The sequence below is a fragment of the Palaemon carinicauda genome, unplaced genomic scaffold, assembly GCF_036898095.1.
Source record: "Palaemon carinicauda isolate YSFRI2023 unplaced genomic scaffold, ASM3689809v2 scaffold34, whole genome shotgun sequence".
Taxonomy (NCBI): domain Eukaryota; kingdom Metazoa; phylum Arthropoda; class Malacostraca; order Decapoda; family Palaemonidae; genus Palaemon; species Palaemon carinicauda.
The window spans coordinates 482,659-502,267 of NW_027171082.1; the positions used below are offsets into that span (position 1 = coordinate 482,659).

The 19,609-nt window shown below is 42.3% G+C and overlaps 1 protein-coding gene across 1 annotated transcript in view; it reads left to right on the forward strand.

Moving 5' to 3' along the window:
- Positions 1-17,223, forward strand: part of LOC137636600 (dnaJ homolog subfamily C member 13-like) — a 75,772-nt gene extending 58,549 nt beyond the window's left edge. Inside the window, 7 exon segments of the mRNA XM_068369001.1 lie at positions 807-955; positions 1,852-1,975; positions 8,933-9,215; positions 10,034-10,244; positions 10,553-10,732; positions 11,764-12,051; positions 16,922-17,223. Coding sequence (XP_068225102.1) covers positions 807-955; positions 1,852-1,975; positions 8,933-9,215; positions 10,034-10,244; positions 10,553-10,732; positions 11,764-12,051; positions 16,922-17,128 — 1,442 coding nt within the window. The 3' untranslated portion in view covers positions 17,129-17,223.
- The last annotated feature ends 2,386 nt before the right edge of the window (positions 17,224-19,609 follow it).

Here is a 19,609-nt window from a genome sequence, read left to right on the forward strand (position 1 = left end):
TTGCAGTGTACTTTTAACATCAGAGTTTCAGCAACCTCTTAAGCTCATTAATCCCAGACAGTTGTCAGTCACCAAAGCTCATTAATCCCAGACAGTTGTCAGTCACCAAAGCTCATTAATCCCAGACAGTTGTCAGTCACCAGCATATTCAGTACCTTTTGATAGCATGACATATCCATTTCAACTTTATAGCATCCGTTTTGAAAAATCTTGTTTGTAACCATCAATGACTACAGGTTTTTATCTGCTGAAATCCTTTAAGTATCTCTCGCTAATCGGTGAATTTGGATTCTGTCTTTCATTTGTCCATAATTTAGGTTTGTTTTTACGCATATACAAACCCTCGTTCTTTAATAGCTGGAATTTAACTGTTAAAAATTTAATGAGGGGTTGGTATTTAAAGTTGGTGGCAGGTCTATGGCCTGTCACTTGGTCACTTACCGTGGTAATGAAGATGTGAACGTTTTTCTCGAGTATGTTGGTGGTTATTCAATTTAAAGTTTGAAATTTTTATTTTATTTTTTACAACTAATAAAAGTGTATTGGTATGAGATTTGTTGGGTAGCTAAAAGTATTTTATTTTCATTTTTAAAAGGATTTATCTGTTACTGGGATATTGCTCAATCATTGTTGAAATAGGATTCAATGACTTGAATTCTTTCTTTGTTTTAATTTTCCTTTGTAATGTTTTCATTATATGTATTATTTAATCTCTTTAATTCCTGCCTAAAATGCATGTCTGTGTAGACCACATTCATATTTACATATCGGTTATAACGAAGTAACAAGATTCCATATTATTTCAGGTGTGGAAATGCAGTGCATAGGTCACTTCAAGCTGCTGTTTTCGTTACTACGTTTAGAAGGCTGCGTGGCTGTGCAGCAGAGTGTTTTAGCAGTGATCGAAGGGGTCACGGGAAATGCGGACTGCGTCAGTGACATTGCTGGATCCGAGGTAAAGGTTCGGGTGTCTTTGTCATTAGAAGACGCCAAAGGAAAATGTATCATTAAAATACTGTTCAAGACAAATATTCTGATCAGAAGTAAACGTTCGGGTATCTTTGTCATTAGAAGATACCAGAAGGAAAATGTATTCATAAAATACTGCTCAAGACAAATATTCTTTTATGTAAATGATTAATGCATAGTAGTTAGGCAAAGAAAAACATTAGAAATTTAGGAAATATTAACTTTGCATGACTTCTTGGTACAGTAATATCTTGCCCATGTTAATAGGTTCGAAGGGACCTGAAGCTAGTCTATTTTCGCCTTATAAATAGATTTATACGTTCCCTGTGTATGTACTGAACACAAAAAAGTACTTACAACCTGCTATCATTTTATAAATACAGATACATATAGTAATAAGCTTCTATGTGAAGTCAGTATTGTATGGCACAGTACTTGTTCGTTATTTTACGATGTAGTGACTCACATGAGTTAGGGCAAATCGACATAACATGGACTTTATTTTTGTATATAATATTTAAGGGTGAGCAACCTAAAGTCAGAACCGATGTGTGTCGAACTGAGGTAAAGAGGGTACTACTCTATATTTTAGAGATAGTGATGAACAACCTTATAGTTAGGTTCAAGTTGTGTAAGTCTTGTGGAGTTTGTTCTTATATACTTCCAATTTGAACCTCCATTTGAATGACAACTATCCACGTGATTTTATAAATTCTTGGTAAATTCAGTGTTCGTATGATAGATCTGACAATACTTCTAGTAGAAGATTCTGTTATTTCATTTCTATCTGGTACACCTTTGTCTATCAGGTATACGACACGATGGGCATTCTACTTTCTACTCCCACTGCTTTAGGGTGTTAACGATCTTTTAATTTTCCAGGTGTTGGTATACCTGATGTTGGCGCTACACTCTCCGGCTCTGGTACCTGATCGTATGATGTCTCTCAACATTTTACACGCGTTGATGTCCAACACCAAGATAGTGAAGGAAGCCCTAAATAAAGGTGAGACTTTAGTTTTCTTGACTGTCGGCATTTTGACCTTGTGCGTCTTATTTAATTTAGGTTAAATATATACTTTTATTGATTAAATAAGTAAAATATTTGTACATATGCTAAATTTTCTTATCGATTCTACTATTTACCAAAAACTTTAATGCCAGTGAAGATTATAAATTATTTTTTTGTGTATCTGTTTGTATTACAAACAACTTGGATTGTTCAGTTTTTTGAAGGATAAAAAACATAGGAACTGTATTATCATTTATATATTAATTAATACGTCTTGAAATATACATATTTCAAGTCATCAATGTTTAATTTTCAATTTTAAACTTAGCCGGTGATTATATAAGCTGCAGCTCTGCTGCCCGACAGAAAAACTCTACGTTCAAAATACGCCAGCGATCGCTATGCAGGAGGGGGTGTACATCAACAGCGCCATCTGTCGAGCAGGTACTTAGTACTCCATGTAAACACAGAACCAATTTTCTCTCTGTCGTGCCACCGGCAAGACCTACTAAATTCGCTGTTGCTTACTGGATTGGTTTTCACAGATTTTGGTGAAGTACACATTTCTAGTTATTAGCTTTCGCTTTGCAGAGGTTATCTTCAATACATCCTTGCATTCTTTTACTGATTTTGGATTATTTGTTGACGACTTTGGATAGATTTTGAATTCCCCTTTGACTAATTCAAGATGGCTGACCCTTCTCAAGTCCCTAAATACAGAAAGTGTAGTGCTAGGGACTGTTCAAGGCGTCTTCCGAAGGCCTCTATCGATCCGCACACCGTTTGTTCCAATTGTCGGGATAAAACCTGTCAATTGGAAGATCGATGTGAGGAATGCGTTGGGCTTTCGGAATTCGATTTTCTCGAATTCCTGAAATATTCACGTAGGCTAGAGAGAGATAGAGTCAGGAGAAGTTCATCTCGCTCCATTGATTTTTCCTCTCCTCATGCCCCACAACCTATTCCTTCCCCTGTAGTGGTTGCTCCTGATCCCCCTTCTAGCACTCAACAACCATCGATGGCAGATATGATGCGTGCCATCCAGACTCTGGGTGAGAGAGTCGAGTCATTGGCGAGTGACCGTAACCAACTCATGGCAGACGTCAAGGAGTTGAAGTGTAAGAGTGCAGTGGGTAGTGACAAAGTGAGTGGTAGTGTTGTGGAAAGTGTTAATGTTGCGCTTGAGGGTTCGTCTGTTCGTGCCTGTCGTCCTCCCAGTCCGGGACCTCTTGCAAGCTCCCAAGCCCAGGGGAGAAGCAATGTCGTACGACCAAAGGGTTCGACAGGCTTTAATCAGCGGACAGACGTTCCCTCCGTGGTTTCGGACGTATCTTACCAAGATCGCCCCACCCACAAGAAGACGAGAGAGCCCATTTATTCCTCGTCTGCGGAAGATGTTTCTCGAAAGAAACAATGGACCAAGGTCTCACGGCCTCTTAAACGCAAGTCGGTCCCTTCCGCGCAAGTCCAACGGCCCAGTTGTAGCCACTGGGTCAGTTCGGACTCGCTGCAGTCTTCCGATGACTGCACACCTCCTAAGAGAGGCAAAGCGGTACCGCAGCAGGCAGTAACACCGTCTGTTGCCGCACCTGCTACTGTAGACCCTAAGTGGTCTTTGCTGCAGACCATGCAGACGCAGTTAACGTCATTATGCAGGACTTTCGTGCGGAGAAGGTTGACGCTGCACCACCCGTTAGCCTACAACCACCCACGGTTGTGCGTCCAGTGGACGCTGAGGCTACCTTCTCCCGCACTCCAGCTGTGAGAGTCCCGCCTCCCATGCGCTCCAGTGTACCCTGCCAGCCGCATGTTGACGTTCAGCGACGCACGGAACCTTCCGTTGACGTTCGCGAGTTACAACAACAACCTAAGTTGTTTTGTTTTGACGCGGTGCGTCAACCTCCGCAACCCAGTGTGGTTACCACTACTCGCCCACAGCAGACTAGACAGTCAGGAGTAGACGCTTTGCGCCCCCGCGCTGCTATGGTTGTTGCCAGCTCACAGACTGGGCAACAGTTCCATGACGTTGCGTCCAGTGCAGTCACGCATGCACCCGTGCTGCCGGACTCAGCTGACCAGCCAATTCCTACTCCTTTGCCGCTTCCTCCTCAGTATTCAGACGATGGACTCTCTGATGATGACGACGCTGCACACTTTGACGACCCGCATACGGACATCGACGAACCCAAGACCACGCCTCCCTCCTTGGACTTTAGGAAAGTTCTTGCACTGTTCAGGGAGATGTATCCTGATCAGTTTGTTTCTGCAGCCCCACGCTCTCCTCCATCTGAGTTCGCTTTAGGCACGCAGTCATCCGCGCCTGCCTTTACGAAGCAAGTCCTCGCCCGCTCGTCTAAGAGAGCTTTAAGAGTGTTGGGAGAATGGATGCAGTCCAAAAAGCACCTTGGGAAGACAGCATTCTTGTTTCCCCCTGCGAAACTCTCTTCCAGATCGAGCGTCTGGTATGCCACGGGAGAAGTTCTCGGCTTGGGAGTTCCTGCCTCTGCCCAGGGCGACTTCTCAAGTCTAGTAGACTCTCCCCGCAGGCTAGCCATGAGACGCTCCAAGATTTGTTGGACTCCTTCAGACTTAGACCATCTGATGAAAGGAGTGTTCAGAGCCTTCGAGGTTTTTAACTTTTTGGATTGGTGTTTGGGAGCGTTGAGCAGGAAGACCTCCCCTTCTGACAAGGAAACTTCCATGCTCATTATGTCCTGCATGGACAAGGCCATACGGGACGGTTCCAGTGAGCTTGCGGCTTCGTTCGTTTCCGGGGTCCTCAAGAAACGGGAAAACCTTTGCTCCTTCTTGTCAGCTGGAGTAACACAATGTCAGAGATCGGAACTTATGTTTGCTCCTCTCTCAAAGTGCCTTTTCCCAGAGGAGTTGATAAAGGAGATTGCTGCCTCCTTGATTCAAAAAGACACGCATGACCTGGTTGCGTCATCTGCCCGCAAAGCCACCCCTTTGCCTACCGTGTCTAGACCCAGGATGGACACTCCAGCGTCCAGATTCATTCCGCCCTTTCGTGGCAGAGCCTCCAGCAGAGGAGGTGCTCGTGCCGAAGGGAGACGTGGGATTAAGAAGAAAGGTACCAAGTCCTTTAAAGGCAGAGTCTGACTGCCACCTTCTTCAGACAGCAGTGGGAGCCAGACTCAAGAACTACTGGCAGTCCTGGGAGAACAGGGGCGCAGATGCACAATCTGTGAAGTTGCTCAGAGAAGGGTACAAGATCCCGTTTGTACGCAAACCCCCTCTAGCAACGTCTCCCATCGACCTCTCTCCCAGGTACAGAGAGGAGGACAAGAGACTAGCTTTGAAGCAAGAGGTGTCTCTCTTACTAGAAAAGGGAGCGGTAGTCAAAGTCCGGGACCATCAATCCCCGGGCTTCTACAACCGTCTCTTCTTAGTGGTAAAGAAGACAGGAGGGTGGAGGCCGGTGCTAGACGTCAGTGCTCTGAATGTCTTTGTCACAAAGCAGACGTTCGCCATGGAGACGACAAAGTCTGTTCTAGCAGCGGTTAGGAAGGAAGACTGGATGGTCTCTTTAGACCTAAAGGACGCTTACTTTCACGTCCCCATCCACCCAGATTCCCAACCTTTTCTAAGGTTCGTTTACGGGAAGGTTGTCTACCAATTTCAAGCCCTGTGCTTTGGCCTAAGCACGGCGCCTCTTGTCTTTACGAAACTGATGAGGAATATTGCCAAATTCCTGCATTTAGCGGACATCAGAGCCTCCCTCTATTTGGACGACTGGCTTCTAAGAGCTTCTTCCAGTCGTCGCTGTCTGGAGAATCTAAAGTGGACTCTAGATCTGACCAAGGAATTGGGTCTCCTGGTCAATATGGAAAAGTCCCAACTGGTCCCATCCCAAACTATAGTGTACTTAGGGATGGAGATTCACAGTCAAGCTTTTCGGGCTTTTCCGTCGGCCCCCAGAACAAGTCAAGCCCAAGGATGCATCCAGAACATGCTAAAGAAGGACCGATGTTCAGTCAGACAGTGGATGAGTCTGATAGGGACGCTTTCATCCCTGGACCAGTTCATTGCGTTAGGGAGACTGCACCTCCGTCCCCTTCAATTTCACCTAGCTGTTCACTGGAGAAAGGACAAGACGCTAGAAGCGGTCTCGATCCCCATTTCCGAGAAGATGAAGTCATCACTGACTTGGTGGAAGGACAACATCTACCTCAGAGAGGGTCTGCCCCTGGCTGTTCAGACCCCCAACCACGTTCTCTTCTCGGACGCATCGGACACGGGCTGGGGTGCGACATTAGACGGTCGGGAATGCTCGGGAACTTGGAACTCGAATCAAAGAACGTTACATATCAACTGCAAGGAGCTACTGGCAGTTCATCTGGCCTTGAAAAGCTTCAAGTCCCTCCTTCTAGGCAAGGTGGTAGAGGTGAACTCAGACAACACCACGGCCTTGGCGTACATCTCCAAGCAAGGAGGGACCCATTCTATGACGTTGTACGAGATCGCAAGGGACCTCCTCACCTGGTCAAGAGATCTAAACCTTTCTCTAGTAACGAGGTTCATTCAAGGCAACATGAATGTCATGGCGGACTGCCTCAGTCGGAAGGGTCAAATCATCCCAACAGAATGGACCCTACACAAGAATGTGTGCAAGAGACTATGGGCCACATGGGGCCAACCTACCATAGATCTCTTTGCAACCTCGATGACCAAGAGGCTCCCAATTTATTGCTCGCCAATCCCGGACCCAGCAGCAGTTCATATAGATGCTTTTCTACTGGATTGGTCCCATCTAGACCTTTATGCATTCCCCCCGTTCAAGATTGTCAACAAGGTACTGCAGAAGTTCGCCTCTCACGAAGGGACAAGGTTGACGTTAGTTGCTCCCCTCTGGCCCGCGAGAGAATGGTTCACCGAGGTACTTCAATGGCTGGTGGACGTTCCCAGAACTCTTCCTCTAAGAGTGGACCTTCTACGTCAGCCACACGTAAAGAAGGTACACCCAAGCCTCCACGCTCTTCGTCTGACTGCCTTCAGACTATCGAAAGACTCTCGAGAGCTAGAGGCTTTTCGAAGGAGGCAGCCAGGGCGATTGCTAGAGCAAGGAGGACATCCACTCTTAGAGTCTACCAGTCGAAGTGGGAAGTCTTCCGAAGCTGGTGCAAGTCGGTATCAGTATCCTCAACCAGTACCTCTGTAACCCAAATAGCTGACTTCCTATTATACCTGAGGAAGGAAAGATCTCTTTCAGCTCCCACGATCAAAGGTTACAGAAGCATGTTGGCAGCAGTCTTCCGTCACAGAGGCTTAGATCTTTCTAACAACAAAGATCTACAGGACCTCCTTAAGTCTTTTGAGACCTCGAAGGAGCGTCGTTTGGCCACACCAGGTTGGAATTTAGACGTGGTACTAAGATTCCTTATGTCAGAAAGGTTCGAGCCACTACAATCAGCCTCCTTTAAAGATCTCACTTTAAAGACTCTTTTCCTCGTCTGCTTAGCAACAGCTAAAAGAGTCAGTGAGATACACGCCTTCAGCAGGAACATCGGATTTTCATCTGAAACGGCTACATGTTCTTTACAGCTTGGTTTTCTAGCCAAAAACGAACTACCTTCTCGTTCTTGGCCGAAATCGTTCGATATTCCAAGCCTTTCTAATTTGGTTGGAAATGAACTAGAAAGAGTCTTATGCCCCGTTAGAGCTCTTAAGTTCTATTTAAGACGAACTAAACCTTTACGAGGACAGTCAGAAGCTTTATGGTGTGCTATTAAGAAACCTTCTTTACCTATGTCAAAGAATGCAGTTTCCTATTATATCAGACTGTTGATACGAGAAGCTCATTCCCATCTGAATGAGGAAGACCATGCTTTGCTGAAGGTAAGGACACATGAAGTTAGAGCTGTCGCAACTTCAGTGGCCTTTAAACAAAATAGATCTCTGCAGAGTATAATGGACGCAACCTATTGGAGAAGCAAGTCAGTGTTCGCGTCTTTTTATCTTAAAGATGTCCAGTCTCTTTACGAGAACTGCTACACCCTGGGACCATTCGTAGCAGCGAGTGCAGTAGTGGGTGAGGGCTCAACCACTACATTCCCCTAATTCCATAACCTTTTTAATCTTTCTCTTGAAATGTTTTTTATTGTTGTTTTTTGGGTTGTCCGGAAGGCTAAGAAGCCTTTCGCATCCTGGTTGATTTGGCGGGTGGTCAAATTCTTTTCTTGAGAAGCGCCTAGATTAGAGGTTTTGATGAGGTCCTTTAGTATGGGTTGCAACCCTTGATACTTCAGCTCCTAGGAGTCGCTCAGCATCCTAAGAGGATCGCGAGGCTCAGTAAGGAAGACGTACTTAAAAAGGCAGAGTAATTGTTCAAGTCGACTTCCTTACCAGGTACTTATTTATTTTATGTTTGTTATTTTGAATAACTGCTAAAATGAAATACAAAATACTTAGCTCATAATAATGTAAACAAGTAATGCTGGTCTCTACCCACCCCCCTGGGTGTGAATCAGCTTATATAATCACCGGCTAAGTTTAATATTGAAAAATGTTATTTTTATTAATAAAATAAATTTTTGAATATACTTACCCGGTGATTATATATTAAAGGACCCTCCCTTCCTCCCCAATAGAGACCCAGTGGACCGAGGAGAAAATTGGTTCTGTGTTTACATGGAGTACTAAGTACCTGCTCGACAGATGGCGCTGTTGATGTACACCCCCTCCTGCATAGCGATCGCTGGCGTATTTTGAACGTAGAGTTTTTCTGTCGGGCAGCAGAGCTGCAGCTTATATAATCACCGGGTAAGTATATTCAAAAATTTATTTTATTAATAAAAATAACATTTCTTTAAGTAGTCTTCCTAGCATTAGGTTTTAATACTGAAGAAGGTGTTTATCTTTTATATATTTAATCATGATTTTCTTTCAACGAAATTTAATTCCTGGAAAACTGTCTCTCTCCTTCTCCTTCAGGCGCCGTCATGTACCTCCTCAACATATTCTGCTCCTCCGACGACAGCGACGTCCGCGAGAAGACCGCGGAACTCATGGGCAAGATGACCTGCGACAAACTGGTCGGTCCTCGAGTGAGACTCATCCTGAACAAGATCCTTCCCAGTGCCCTGGTCGACCAGATGAGAGATTCCCCGACCACGGCCGTCCACATGTACGAAGCCCAGCACGAAAATCCGGAATTGATATGGACGGACGAGTCCAGACAAAAAGTTTCTGCAACTGTTGAGAAATTAGTCGATGAGTAAGTTACCTTTTTGATGCTCTAAAATTGATAGGTGAGGAAGTCTGGGCTTGGAAAAAAACAGTAATGTTAGAATTTTATAAATCAAAGGGAAAAAGGTGTATGAAGCTTACGGAAGTTTCTGAAAGCTATGTAAAGTATTTACAAATCTTTTTTTTTTTTTTTTTAATCACCTATTCTAATGCTAAAGAAACTAATAATCTCAAAATTGCTGTTACAATGTGTACATACAGCAGATCCAAATGTTTGCATATGCTGATTGGATTTCTCAAGATTGTTGAAATTAGGCCTTTCAAAACTTATTTTATTAGTTCCTTTAGTGATGTTAAAAGATTTTATTTAAAAAAAAAATGGATCTGTCCTTTGTAGCAATAATTTTTTTTTTATATATACCATGCATTTTATTCTATATGTTCTATTTATACAGTACTGTATTACAATCATATGAGTATACTCAATTTTTTTTAACGAGGTGCTTTTGCACAGAGTCGCAGCGGTGCCCTTTTAGCTCGGAAAAGTTTCCTGCTATCTTATTGGTTAGAATTACTGTATCTTGTCCAACCAATCAGCGATCAGGAAACTTTTCCGAGCTAAAAGGAAAGAATTGACTATAGTGCTGTTCAGCTTAATGTTTTATAGCTATCTGTATTTTATTTTTTTCTTGGAAACAAAGCTGTTTAATATTGAAAACATCTGAATTTGCTATAGTTATTAGATATTATTGTGAGAATTTAAATACTTTCAGATCTTATTATAAAATGTAGGAGAGTTCTGTCAAATTTCCTGTCACCATGAAAATTTTTATCTTTTTTTTTTAGAATTCACGTGCAACAGCGTGACGACCCCAACGCTGTATGGAAGTTCCCCGAAGATATCACTTTATCATCGACGTCCGGAGAAGTGGTTGTCGGGGGAGTGTATCTCCGACTACTGGTATCCAGTCCCACCTGGGTTTTGCGCAAGCCTAAGCAGTTTGTTTCCGACCTGTTGGATGCTCTATTAGATCTGTTTGCCAAGGGAGGTGGTGATGTAAGTATTGGAAAGAGCAAACTTTAATTGCTTTGAAATTGTTTTGTCAATATGACTAAAATAAGTTTCATTTCAAATATTAATTGGTGTGTAACTTCTTGAAGACAGAATCTATGACCACTAAATAACTAGTCTTGTAAAATTGTCATGATTATTTGCTATGTATTATTTCATATAACAATATCTTTAGATGTATTTTCTTAAAGGTAAAGTTCTTTCTTCAAAGATCCGGCTTTTATATAAAACAATTGAATTCTCCTCATATCAGTTCCTTAACACGATTATTTACTGATTGTTTTTCTCCGCAGGATGACACTTTAGAACTGGTGCTTAATAGTATTGTTATGGTCCTCTCGGCTCAGCGCAACCTCTTAGAATACTTACCTCAGCTGGGTCACATTCCGCGAATAGTGTCGTACCTCCCGTCTAAATGCCTTCCCGTGGCTAGAGCCGCTGCATTAACTACTCACCAATTCACATTCAACCAGGTTGGTCATTAGGGTCTTTTGATACGTCAGTATCTGGGGGTTATTTTGTACACAGGTACCCCTTAAAGTTGTTACTTAATATATTTTATATATCATATATTTTTCTTTTATAGTTCATCCATTACTTCTCTATTTACTTTCTGCACTGGGCTGCTTCCCCTGTTGGAACCTTTGTTCTTGTAGCATTCTGCTTTTCCAACTAGGGCTATAGCTTGGCTGATAACGATAACAGTGATATTTGGTGGTTAAAACAGTTCAGCTTCGGAATATATATAAGGAAGTAATTAATGTCAAACTCTATCAGTAGACAATATATAGGATATTTTGCTTTTCCTAATATCTCGAGCAGATCCCTGTATTATTAGGTGGTATCAATGTGGCCTCATCAACTGAATTAATATGGGGTCTGTCCCCCTATCAAGTTGCAAAGATCATTTGGCATAACCTACCCTTAAATGGTAATTCTTTTAATTTGTTTTCTGAATATCAAGGGATACACAAGAATAAGATAATCACAGATGTCGTAGGTATTAATCAATTAGGGGTATTTTTGAGAACATACTTTTAAGAAAAGTTAACTGTAATAAAGTTATATACGCAGTATTATAACATTTCCAAATGAAGTTCTGGAAGGATTGTCCTTTTACTTTGGAGAATTAGTAAATTTAAAGATGAGAAGTAGAATGTGTCAATGTTTTTGAAGAGTAAGTAGTAGTAAGAAAACATAATAATTGTGCCATGAGTTCATAGGATTACTAAAGAGATAATGTGCTGTTTGTGATGGAGTGTAAGGTATGATAAGATGGGAAAAGGTGTAAAAAATAAAGGGCTTAGAAAAACAAATTGTTTATTTACTTAGATTGGAAGGTGAAGAACAACATTAATTAGCATGTAAAAGATTTTATATGTAAATTATTTATTCATGATCATAGAAATCTCAAATAGACTTTATTACTAATCAATGGTATGAGAAGTTTCAAATGAAACAAATGTTCTAATGTAAATTTCCATTTCCTTGCCTTTTTTTACAGGTATGCAGTAATATACTAGAAGGTACCGAAGTCATCTCGGGCCTCGTAGCAGCGATGAAATTACGTCCGGACGTGGTCGGCGTGTCCTGTGAAGCACTACATAATTTATTTTCTGAAGGTGGAGTGTCTGGTCCAGCTCTTGTTGAACAAGGGCTTCGAGCAAATGTGATCCCTTTCCTCCTGTCTTTGTTGGATACCAAACTCCAGGTCCCAAATCCGTCATCCACCAAAGCACAGATTGTTGCTTGTTTGAAGAGTATGGCATCATCTCCGCAGCATTCAGATGAGGTAAAGAGTTAAATAGCATTCATATTCATTATATCTTAAGAGTTTTGTTTACAATGAGACAAACATTGATTTGTTCCTACGCTTAATACAAACCTGCGACCTTTAATAGGAGGATGACGTCGTATAAACTTTTAACAAGGTTAATATATTTGATCACTGGGTGGTGGCTTAGCCCTGTCCGCCCGAGACTTCGGCTGCATACCTGACTGTTATTTTGACTTGTTGCTTTTTCTTACTTTTTCAGAGTGAATGTGATAAGCCAGATATATGGCTTTGCCCATTGTTCCCACTATATGAGTAAGGACCCCCAGATTTTGGTTTTTGTTGAGGACAAAACAGTAAGTCATCCCCCTGTGGGGAGTGCAGGAAGGAGCCTTCTGTACACTGGAGGCTACTTAAAAGAGCAATTCAGTGGCATCAAAGGGATGCACAAGCTGTTGCTCCTTCCCCCTCCCTGCAGAGAAGGTGCCTGACGAGGCCCCGGGTGATGACCCTTTTGGTGGAACCCTGCGAAGGCATTGTCTGCATTTATGAAAAATCCTCGACTGCTGGGAAAAAGACCCAAGATGGATGTGAAGCGTATCCTCTCCCTTTCGTCTGCTTCTTCTCTTGCTTAGTCTTTGTGTGCAGCTTCAGAGGTGTTACCATGTGCATGATCATTACCTCCTGCCCTAAGAAGATGATGAAGAGGTAGCGAAAGCACAGGACAACCTGTAAGGGGAGTGTAATGCTGCACTGAGCCCGACCCTCGGGAAGGAAACTCAATGGCAGGTTCCAGCTCTCGCTCCAAGGATTGGTGTTATAAGAAACAGATTGAGAACATTACTGGTAACGACTCTGGTCCCTCACTTGCCTCAGGATACTCCCGAGATCCTTTGGTGGCCAACTGTCCAATGAATAAAGCTGCGATGAAGAAGTCCAATTCTTCAGATTGTTTAGAATTTCCTGTCAAGCAGAAGGAAGAGGGGGAGAAGCATTCCCTTCTTGTTCTCCTTGTGAGAAACTATCACCACGCAACTGTTCCACTCCGTCTGGATTGCAATGAGGACAATCATCCAAGTCCCGGTCACCACGAGCAAGGAGATCTGGCACTTCTCCCTCTATAGATAAGAAGCCTCATGCTTCTGCCTTTCATTCTTTACAAGAGCTTAAGTCGTGGAATGCTCTGTCTCGCTTCCCACAAGATGGGAAGTTTCACCTTTCCAAGTCCCGTTTGGAGTGGCGATCACACTAGTCCTGTAAGCGGCACTCCACCCGAACATGTTCTCCGAGAACACGCTCTTGATTGCCATGATCATGGTCATTCAATCTGGTGTTGAACATGGGCACAAGCACACCAGTGCATATCACCGTGGTCTCTGCCTCCCAATTTCCATAGGCACATGTTGGTGATGTCTGTACAGAACACACTAGAAGTCATTTGAGACTGGTCTCCTGACTGTTCCTGTTTGAGAAATCGACAGGAGAATGGAAACTGATGAGCTTCTTCTTTTCTTTGAATGAGTTTGTCCCATGAAGTCCATTCAAGATGGAGATCGCGAGCACAGTTCGGGCAACCATCAGGAGTGAGGACTTCTTAACTTTCTAATGACCTGAAGGACAGGTATTTTCAGGTACCTGTCCATTGATCGAGCATTATGTACTTCTGCTTCATCTTCGACGGAGTGGTCCATCATTTCAAAGTACTGTGCTTCGGACTATTCATTGCTCCACAGTTGTTCACTCTAGTGTTTTTCACGCTACTCTCAGCCTGGGTCCATTTGAATGAGATTCTAATGTATATTGATGCTTGGTTAATCCCGTCTTCAAGAAGGTAGTTGCTCCAGGATCAAGAGACTCTTAGCCTTTTGTTATTTGGGGTATCATTATCAATTGGAAGAAGTCTTGTCTCAAGAAGGATGGAGTACCTAGGGATGTTGACAGATATGGCAGCAGTGTTTTTCGATAGATGATCGTATAAACAGACTTAGGGAGGTTGAGCTACCGTTTCTTACATTTCAACGTTTACCGGCATGTCCGTGGCAACGTCTTCTATGACATATTTTGTAGTTAGAGGATCTCATTCTCCACTGGTGCCTCCATCAACGATCGTTACCATGAGGTCTGAAGCCTCACTGGTCAGCTGGCACCAATTCTTCCATTGGTTAAGGTGAACACAGCGGAGAGGGAGGATCTAAAGTCTTAAGAACAAGAATGGTCTGCGCATCAACCTGCTGGAAATGTGAGCCGTACTTATAGCCCTGCAAGCTTTTAAGAGAGTTTGATTAGGCACTTAGTAGCGTTGATGAGCGACAATACTACCGTGGTAGCCACCGTCAATAAGAAGGGAGTGATTTTCATAGGACCTGTTTGAGTTGCCGAGTTAGACACACACTTGGGCATTTGACAGTGCAGTGGTTGTCAGCATGATACATTCCAAAGAAGAGAAATGTATTAGCTGATATACTCAGCCGCAGGGGGGGGGGGGGGGGGCAGAGTGGTCCCTTCTACCAGCCATAGTGGAAGAACTTTTTGCCCTTTCAGGGTCCCAAGGATGGACTTGTTTGCAATACACCTGAAGAAGAAGCTTACAGTATACTGTCTTCTAGTTCCAGACCAGCCAGTAGTAATGAAAGACACATTCCAACATCTATTGAACGCAACCTGAATGCTTATGCTTTTTTGTACGATTTTTCGAGTAACCAACAGTGTCAAGATATGACCCTGGTGGCTTGCAAGTGGCCAAAAGCCGAATTGTTCACCGACCAGCTGATAATCTTGTTGAAGTATTGAGAAATCTACCCCGGTGGCCCAACCTCTTCTGTCAGGTTCCACAACTGTTTGGCATTCCTCACACAGGTTCCACAGCTGTTTGGCATTCCTCACACAGGTTCCACAGCTGTTTGGCATTCCTCACACAGGTTCCACAGCTGTTTGGCATTCCTCACACAGGTTCCACAGCTGTTTGGCATTCCTCACACAGGTTCCACAGCTGTTTGGCATTCCTCACACAGGTTCCACAGCTGTTTGGCATTCCTCACACAGGTTCCACAGCTGTTTGGCATTCCTCACACAGGTTCCACAACTGTTTGGGATTCTTGTCACTCCACGTGTGGCGGTTATCCAACATCTCTAAGCGAAGGGCTTTCCTCGAGGCATTCCAAGGGAGATGTCCACGATTGGTGTAACAGCCTCTCTGCAAGTTATTACCGATTTATTTTTCTTTATTCTCCGGGAGAAGCACCTCTCAGTCATTGCGGCAAAGGGCTATTGCTTGGCCTTGAGCCTGTTCCTCAGACTGAAAGGCTTAAACATTTCTACTTTGTGGAGCTTTGAATAGTCTTGTCCTCCAATCGCTCAACATGCCTCCAAATGAACCTCTCAAGGAGGTATCAGATTGTGATCTGACATTGAAGTCTTTTCCTGCTTAGCCTGACCTTGGCGAAGTGAGTCGGAGACTTACATGGCATTGGTCATACCGAGTGTTGGAAGGAGGTATCTTCTTCATGCGTTCTACAGTTTGTGTCAAAATCATAGAACTCGGCGATTCACGATCCTAGGTTTGAGACCTTCTCCACCTCCTCATTGAAAGAAGCAACTAGCACTAGAGATGATCAGCTACCTGCATTGACACGCTACCTCAAAAGAACTTGGCACTCCAGATTGAGCACCAGAGACTTTTTCCTAAGCTCTTGGAAGATTAACAGACTGATCTCCAAGAATATCATCGCCTTTTGGCTTCTGAAAACTATCAGTCGCTCCTATGCCTTGGAAGATGCATAAGGTGAGGGCACACAAGTCAGGAGTATCGGCTTAACCTTCAGGAGGAATCTGTCCGTGGTGCAGGTCATGAAGGCTGGAGTCTGGAAATGTTGGAGGCCCACTACCTTCAGGAGCATACCCATAGGTCCCTTGTACCTGTGGTAGAAGCTCAAAAGGTGGCATAGCGAGCCCAGCTCCATCGCAGGACAAGTAGCATTGCATCTGAATAGTGGTTGCAACGTGTCTAGAGTGAAAGGTTGGCAATCTTTCCTTTCTTCTTCCCCCTTTTGGCATGTAGCAATTGTCATTATATTGCTGAAGCGGACATTACATGATGGTAAGCTATGCACCAGAGTGACTTCCTTCTCTATTGTGTTTTTGTATTTCGAGTATTTCCCCCTTCCTCCGAGTAAGGCGGAAATTGAAACCGTTGTATACACATTCATTAAACATAATACCTATAAACTAGAAAATATATCTTATGGATGGAGATTCTTCATTGACATACCAAATTCTGGTAATGGCCTACAGTAAGTCTTGTTGAATGGGAAGTTAGGAGGTACTAGTTGTAATGCCTGCTCCTCTTTAGGAGCAAAGTTTTTGGTCATAGGGACTTCTTTCCTCTTAAGGGCTTAAAGGTTGCTCATGAGTGGCCGAGGCAAGGGACAGTGACATATGGCCAAGGCAAGGGACAGTGACATTGCCCTATCAAGCAGGACAATGCCCTACAGACTGGGCCTTTAGGGTCCCCCAAACCCCCTTCCTTAGCTCATAAGGATGGTGAGGTTGGAGCGACCAAAGGAACTAACAAATTTGGACTCGATCCCCAGTCTGGCAATCACCAGGCAAGGACGTTACCACATTGTCCACATATAGGAACAAAGACCGAAGTCAGAGTCGCTTTACCCACATGTGGGTGGGGGTTCACCCAGCACCCGGCAACCAACTATGTTTACTTTATAAAAGTCAAATGGGAGTTTCAGCTTCGCCAATGTCATAGTCCTATTAAAAGTCTCGCCTTTATAACGTTAGGAAAAATACAATTTAATTCAAATATTGTGATATTTGATGTAATTTTTTTACTTCATTAGTAACTTTAAATTATCTTTTCTTTTACTTTCTTCTTTAGGTTGTGGAGCTGCTTGAAAAATCGAGCACCTGGGCGCAGTATAGGGATCAAAAGCACGACCTATTCTTAGACACCTCTCCTGCGTTGCACTGTTTGACCGGGACAGTTCCGGGAGTTTCCGGTTACTTAACTCAGGGGTCAACGCGCGTCATGCCCTCTGTACCGCCCGCTGTCAGCGACACGAGACATCAGCCGGAGTTGCCGTAAAGTGACGCCGACGCTCGTTGCTCATAGGTTTACAAGATTCAGTTCCATGTGATCTCGACAGTGGAAAGCTACAAGTTAATGGAAATCTCGTAATTTTTTTTTCTTTTATTTATGCGGCTTGCTGCCCAATAGTGTGCTTGCTTATTTTGAGAAGTGCGAAAATGCTTCCTCAGTAAAAGGACTGCCACACACTTTCATAGACAACTTAGGTAAAACTGGTATTCCCCCCCCCCCCCCCAATATGGAGAATAGCAAATGATTTTTATTTTCATTGTGAATTTACCATTGCATCCCCTAATTTTTTCTAACCCCCGAGATGAGGTCTTCTCTTACGTGATTCTGGATAAGTATTGCACCAATTGTAGTTACACTGATACAGTAGATATGTCATCATTTATCGGAACACCTGCACTAAAAGGAGAATCATCGGTTTGGCCAGTTATCCTGATTTTCATTCCAGTGTTTAAAAGTGATTCAGTTCGAAAGTTTCCAAGTACAGGTATATTGAAAGAAAGTTTTTGCTCAATGAGCAGTTGCACTAATGCTCAAGGATGGCTATTTAGAATTTTAGAAATGTCCAGGTGGATTGAAAAGATTGTTCTGTGGAGTACTGCAAGCGAAAAATTTGTCATCAGTTAGGAAAATTATCCAGAAATTGACATGAGATTATATAAGTTGAAGTGAAAATGTTATTAGCCAAGGGTAATGTTAGAATGGAAAGTCCTTTTCATTCTCCGATTCATATGATTTAAGGGGGACATTATTAGAAAAGCTCGATTTATTGTCATGGAAAAAAAATTAATCATGTGATTACAGTCTGAGAATTTTTTTTAAACTGATTTTCAGCAAAAGAATAAACTTTTTTTTTACAGTACATACAGCATCGTTATTTTAGAACGGATGCGCATCGTGTTAATTAATTTTGTGTTATTTATCCCTAGTTTGAAATATTCTAGAAAGATGATTTTATTCTAGAAAGATGATTTTCTAAAACAAAAAAAGTTATTTTGCTAAATTTAATCTGTCCTTTTTATTTATAACTATTTTCATTTTGAAATTATTTTGTGTTGGTTAAATGATTTATGAATGACTTATTTTGGTTACAGAATGTAATTTGAAAAATATATATATATTTATATATATATTAATCTGAGAAATAACTGAATTTATTGTAAAAAATAAACCAAAAATATTGTGTAGTTTTTATTTGGCGATTATAAAGATTGTATTTTTGTTTATGATCTGTGTGTAAATACAAAGTTTACTACTTGTAAGGATCTCAAATTTTCTTTGACGACATATATTTGAAGTACAGCTCCGTACTTTAGCTGACCAATTATTATGCATGATTAGCTTTCTGTTATAATGTTCTTTATTGTAAACTTAGTGTCTGTCCCACAAGATATTTTATTACCGATTGCCGAACGCCTTTTGCCGAGTTAGGGTAGTTTACCGTTCTAGGTCAAATAACAGCATCCCTTAACAACATTTTGAACTCATTACAACCTATGGTAATAAAACCTTTAAGCTAAAACACACTAAATTCCAAAGATGTTTATAAAAATGTTTCTTTCATGGTTTTGCCCGTTTTCCGTAAACTTTACAAAAATGTTCCATTTGTAACTTTGCCCGTTTTCCGAAAACTTGTTTATAGAAATGCGTCTTTCGTGGTTTCCCCCATTTCCCGAATACTTGTTAATAGAAATGTTTCTTTCGTGGTTTTGACCAACTTGCGTAATCCAAACAACACTGGTGCCCTTATGTCTTGATTATTTGTTCTTTGCCATCCTGGACAAATCTAATCTCGCTCGTTATGTGCCGTCTCGCATAACTGGTGCTTAACTGTCCCTTCCCTTCCTCTCTGCAGTGATTGATCTTCAGTTTGGTTTGATAAATATACCATGTAACATCATTCAAATTAGCTTAGCTTTAGTTCACATATTCATATCTGTTGGGTCTCTTTATTAGATTAGTTAGTGATCAGTGATCAACAATTTAGTCAGCTAGTTTTACCCGTCCTCCTTTGGCCTTGTGATCCTTAAACTTCTGAACAGATTGGAGAATATTTCAGATTTTACATAATGATAGGTGGCACGGAAATATGTTCCTGCGCTGTAAGAATGAGACGAATTCCAAACTCTAATTACCAAGCCCCTTCCCCCAGTTTTGTGGGTTAGCGCCGATATCAAAACAAATAAACAAGAGGACCTTTCCTCTCACCGCTCCTCCCAAGCCTGACGAGGGATTCAGCCGAGTTTGGCTAGTACTGGTATTCTAAACGGGCCCAATTAATCTTTGCTAATGAGTTGACAAGACATTTGGACTTTTCATATATACAGTTCATATATACAGTATATATTTTTTCAAAGTATTTATGAAGAAATCACCAGAGTGCTAGTTCTTATCTTAAACATTTTAAATCAGTCCAAATGTACAAATCTGTGGGTAACCAACTCGATTCAAGTAGGTGGAATGAGGTTA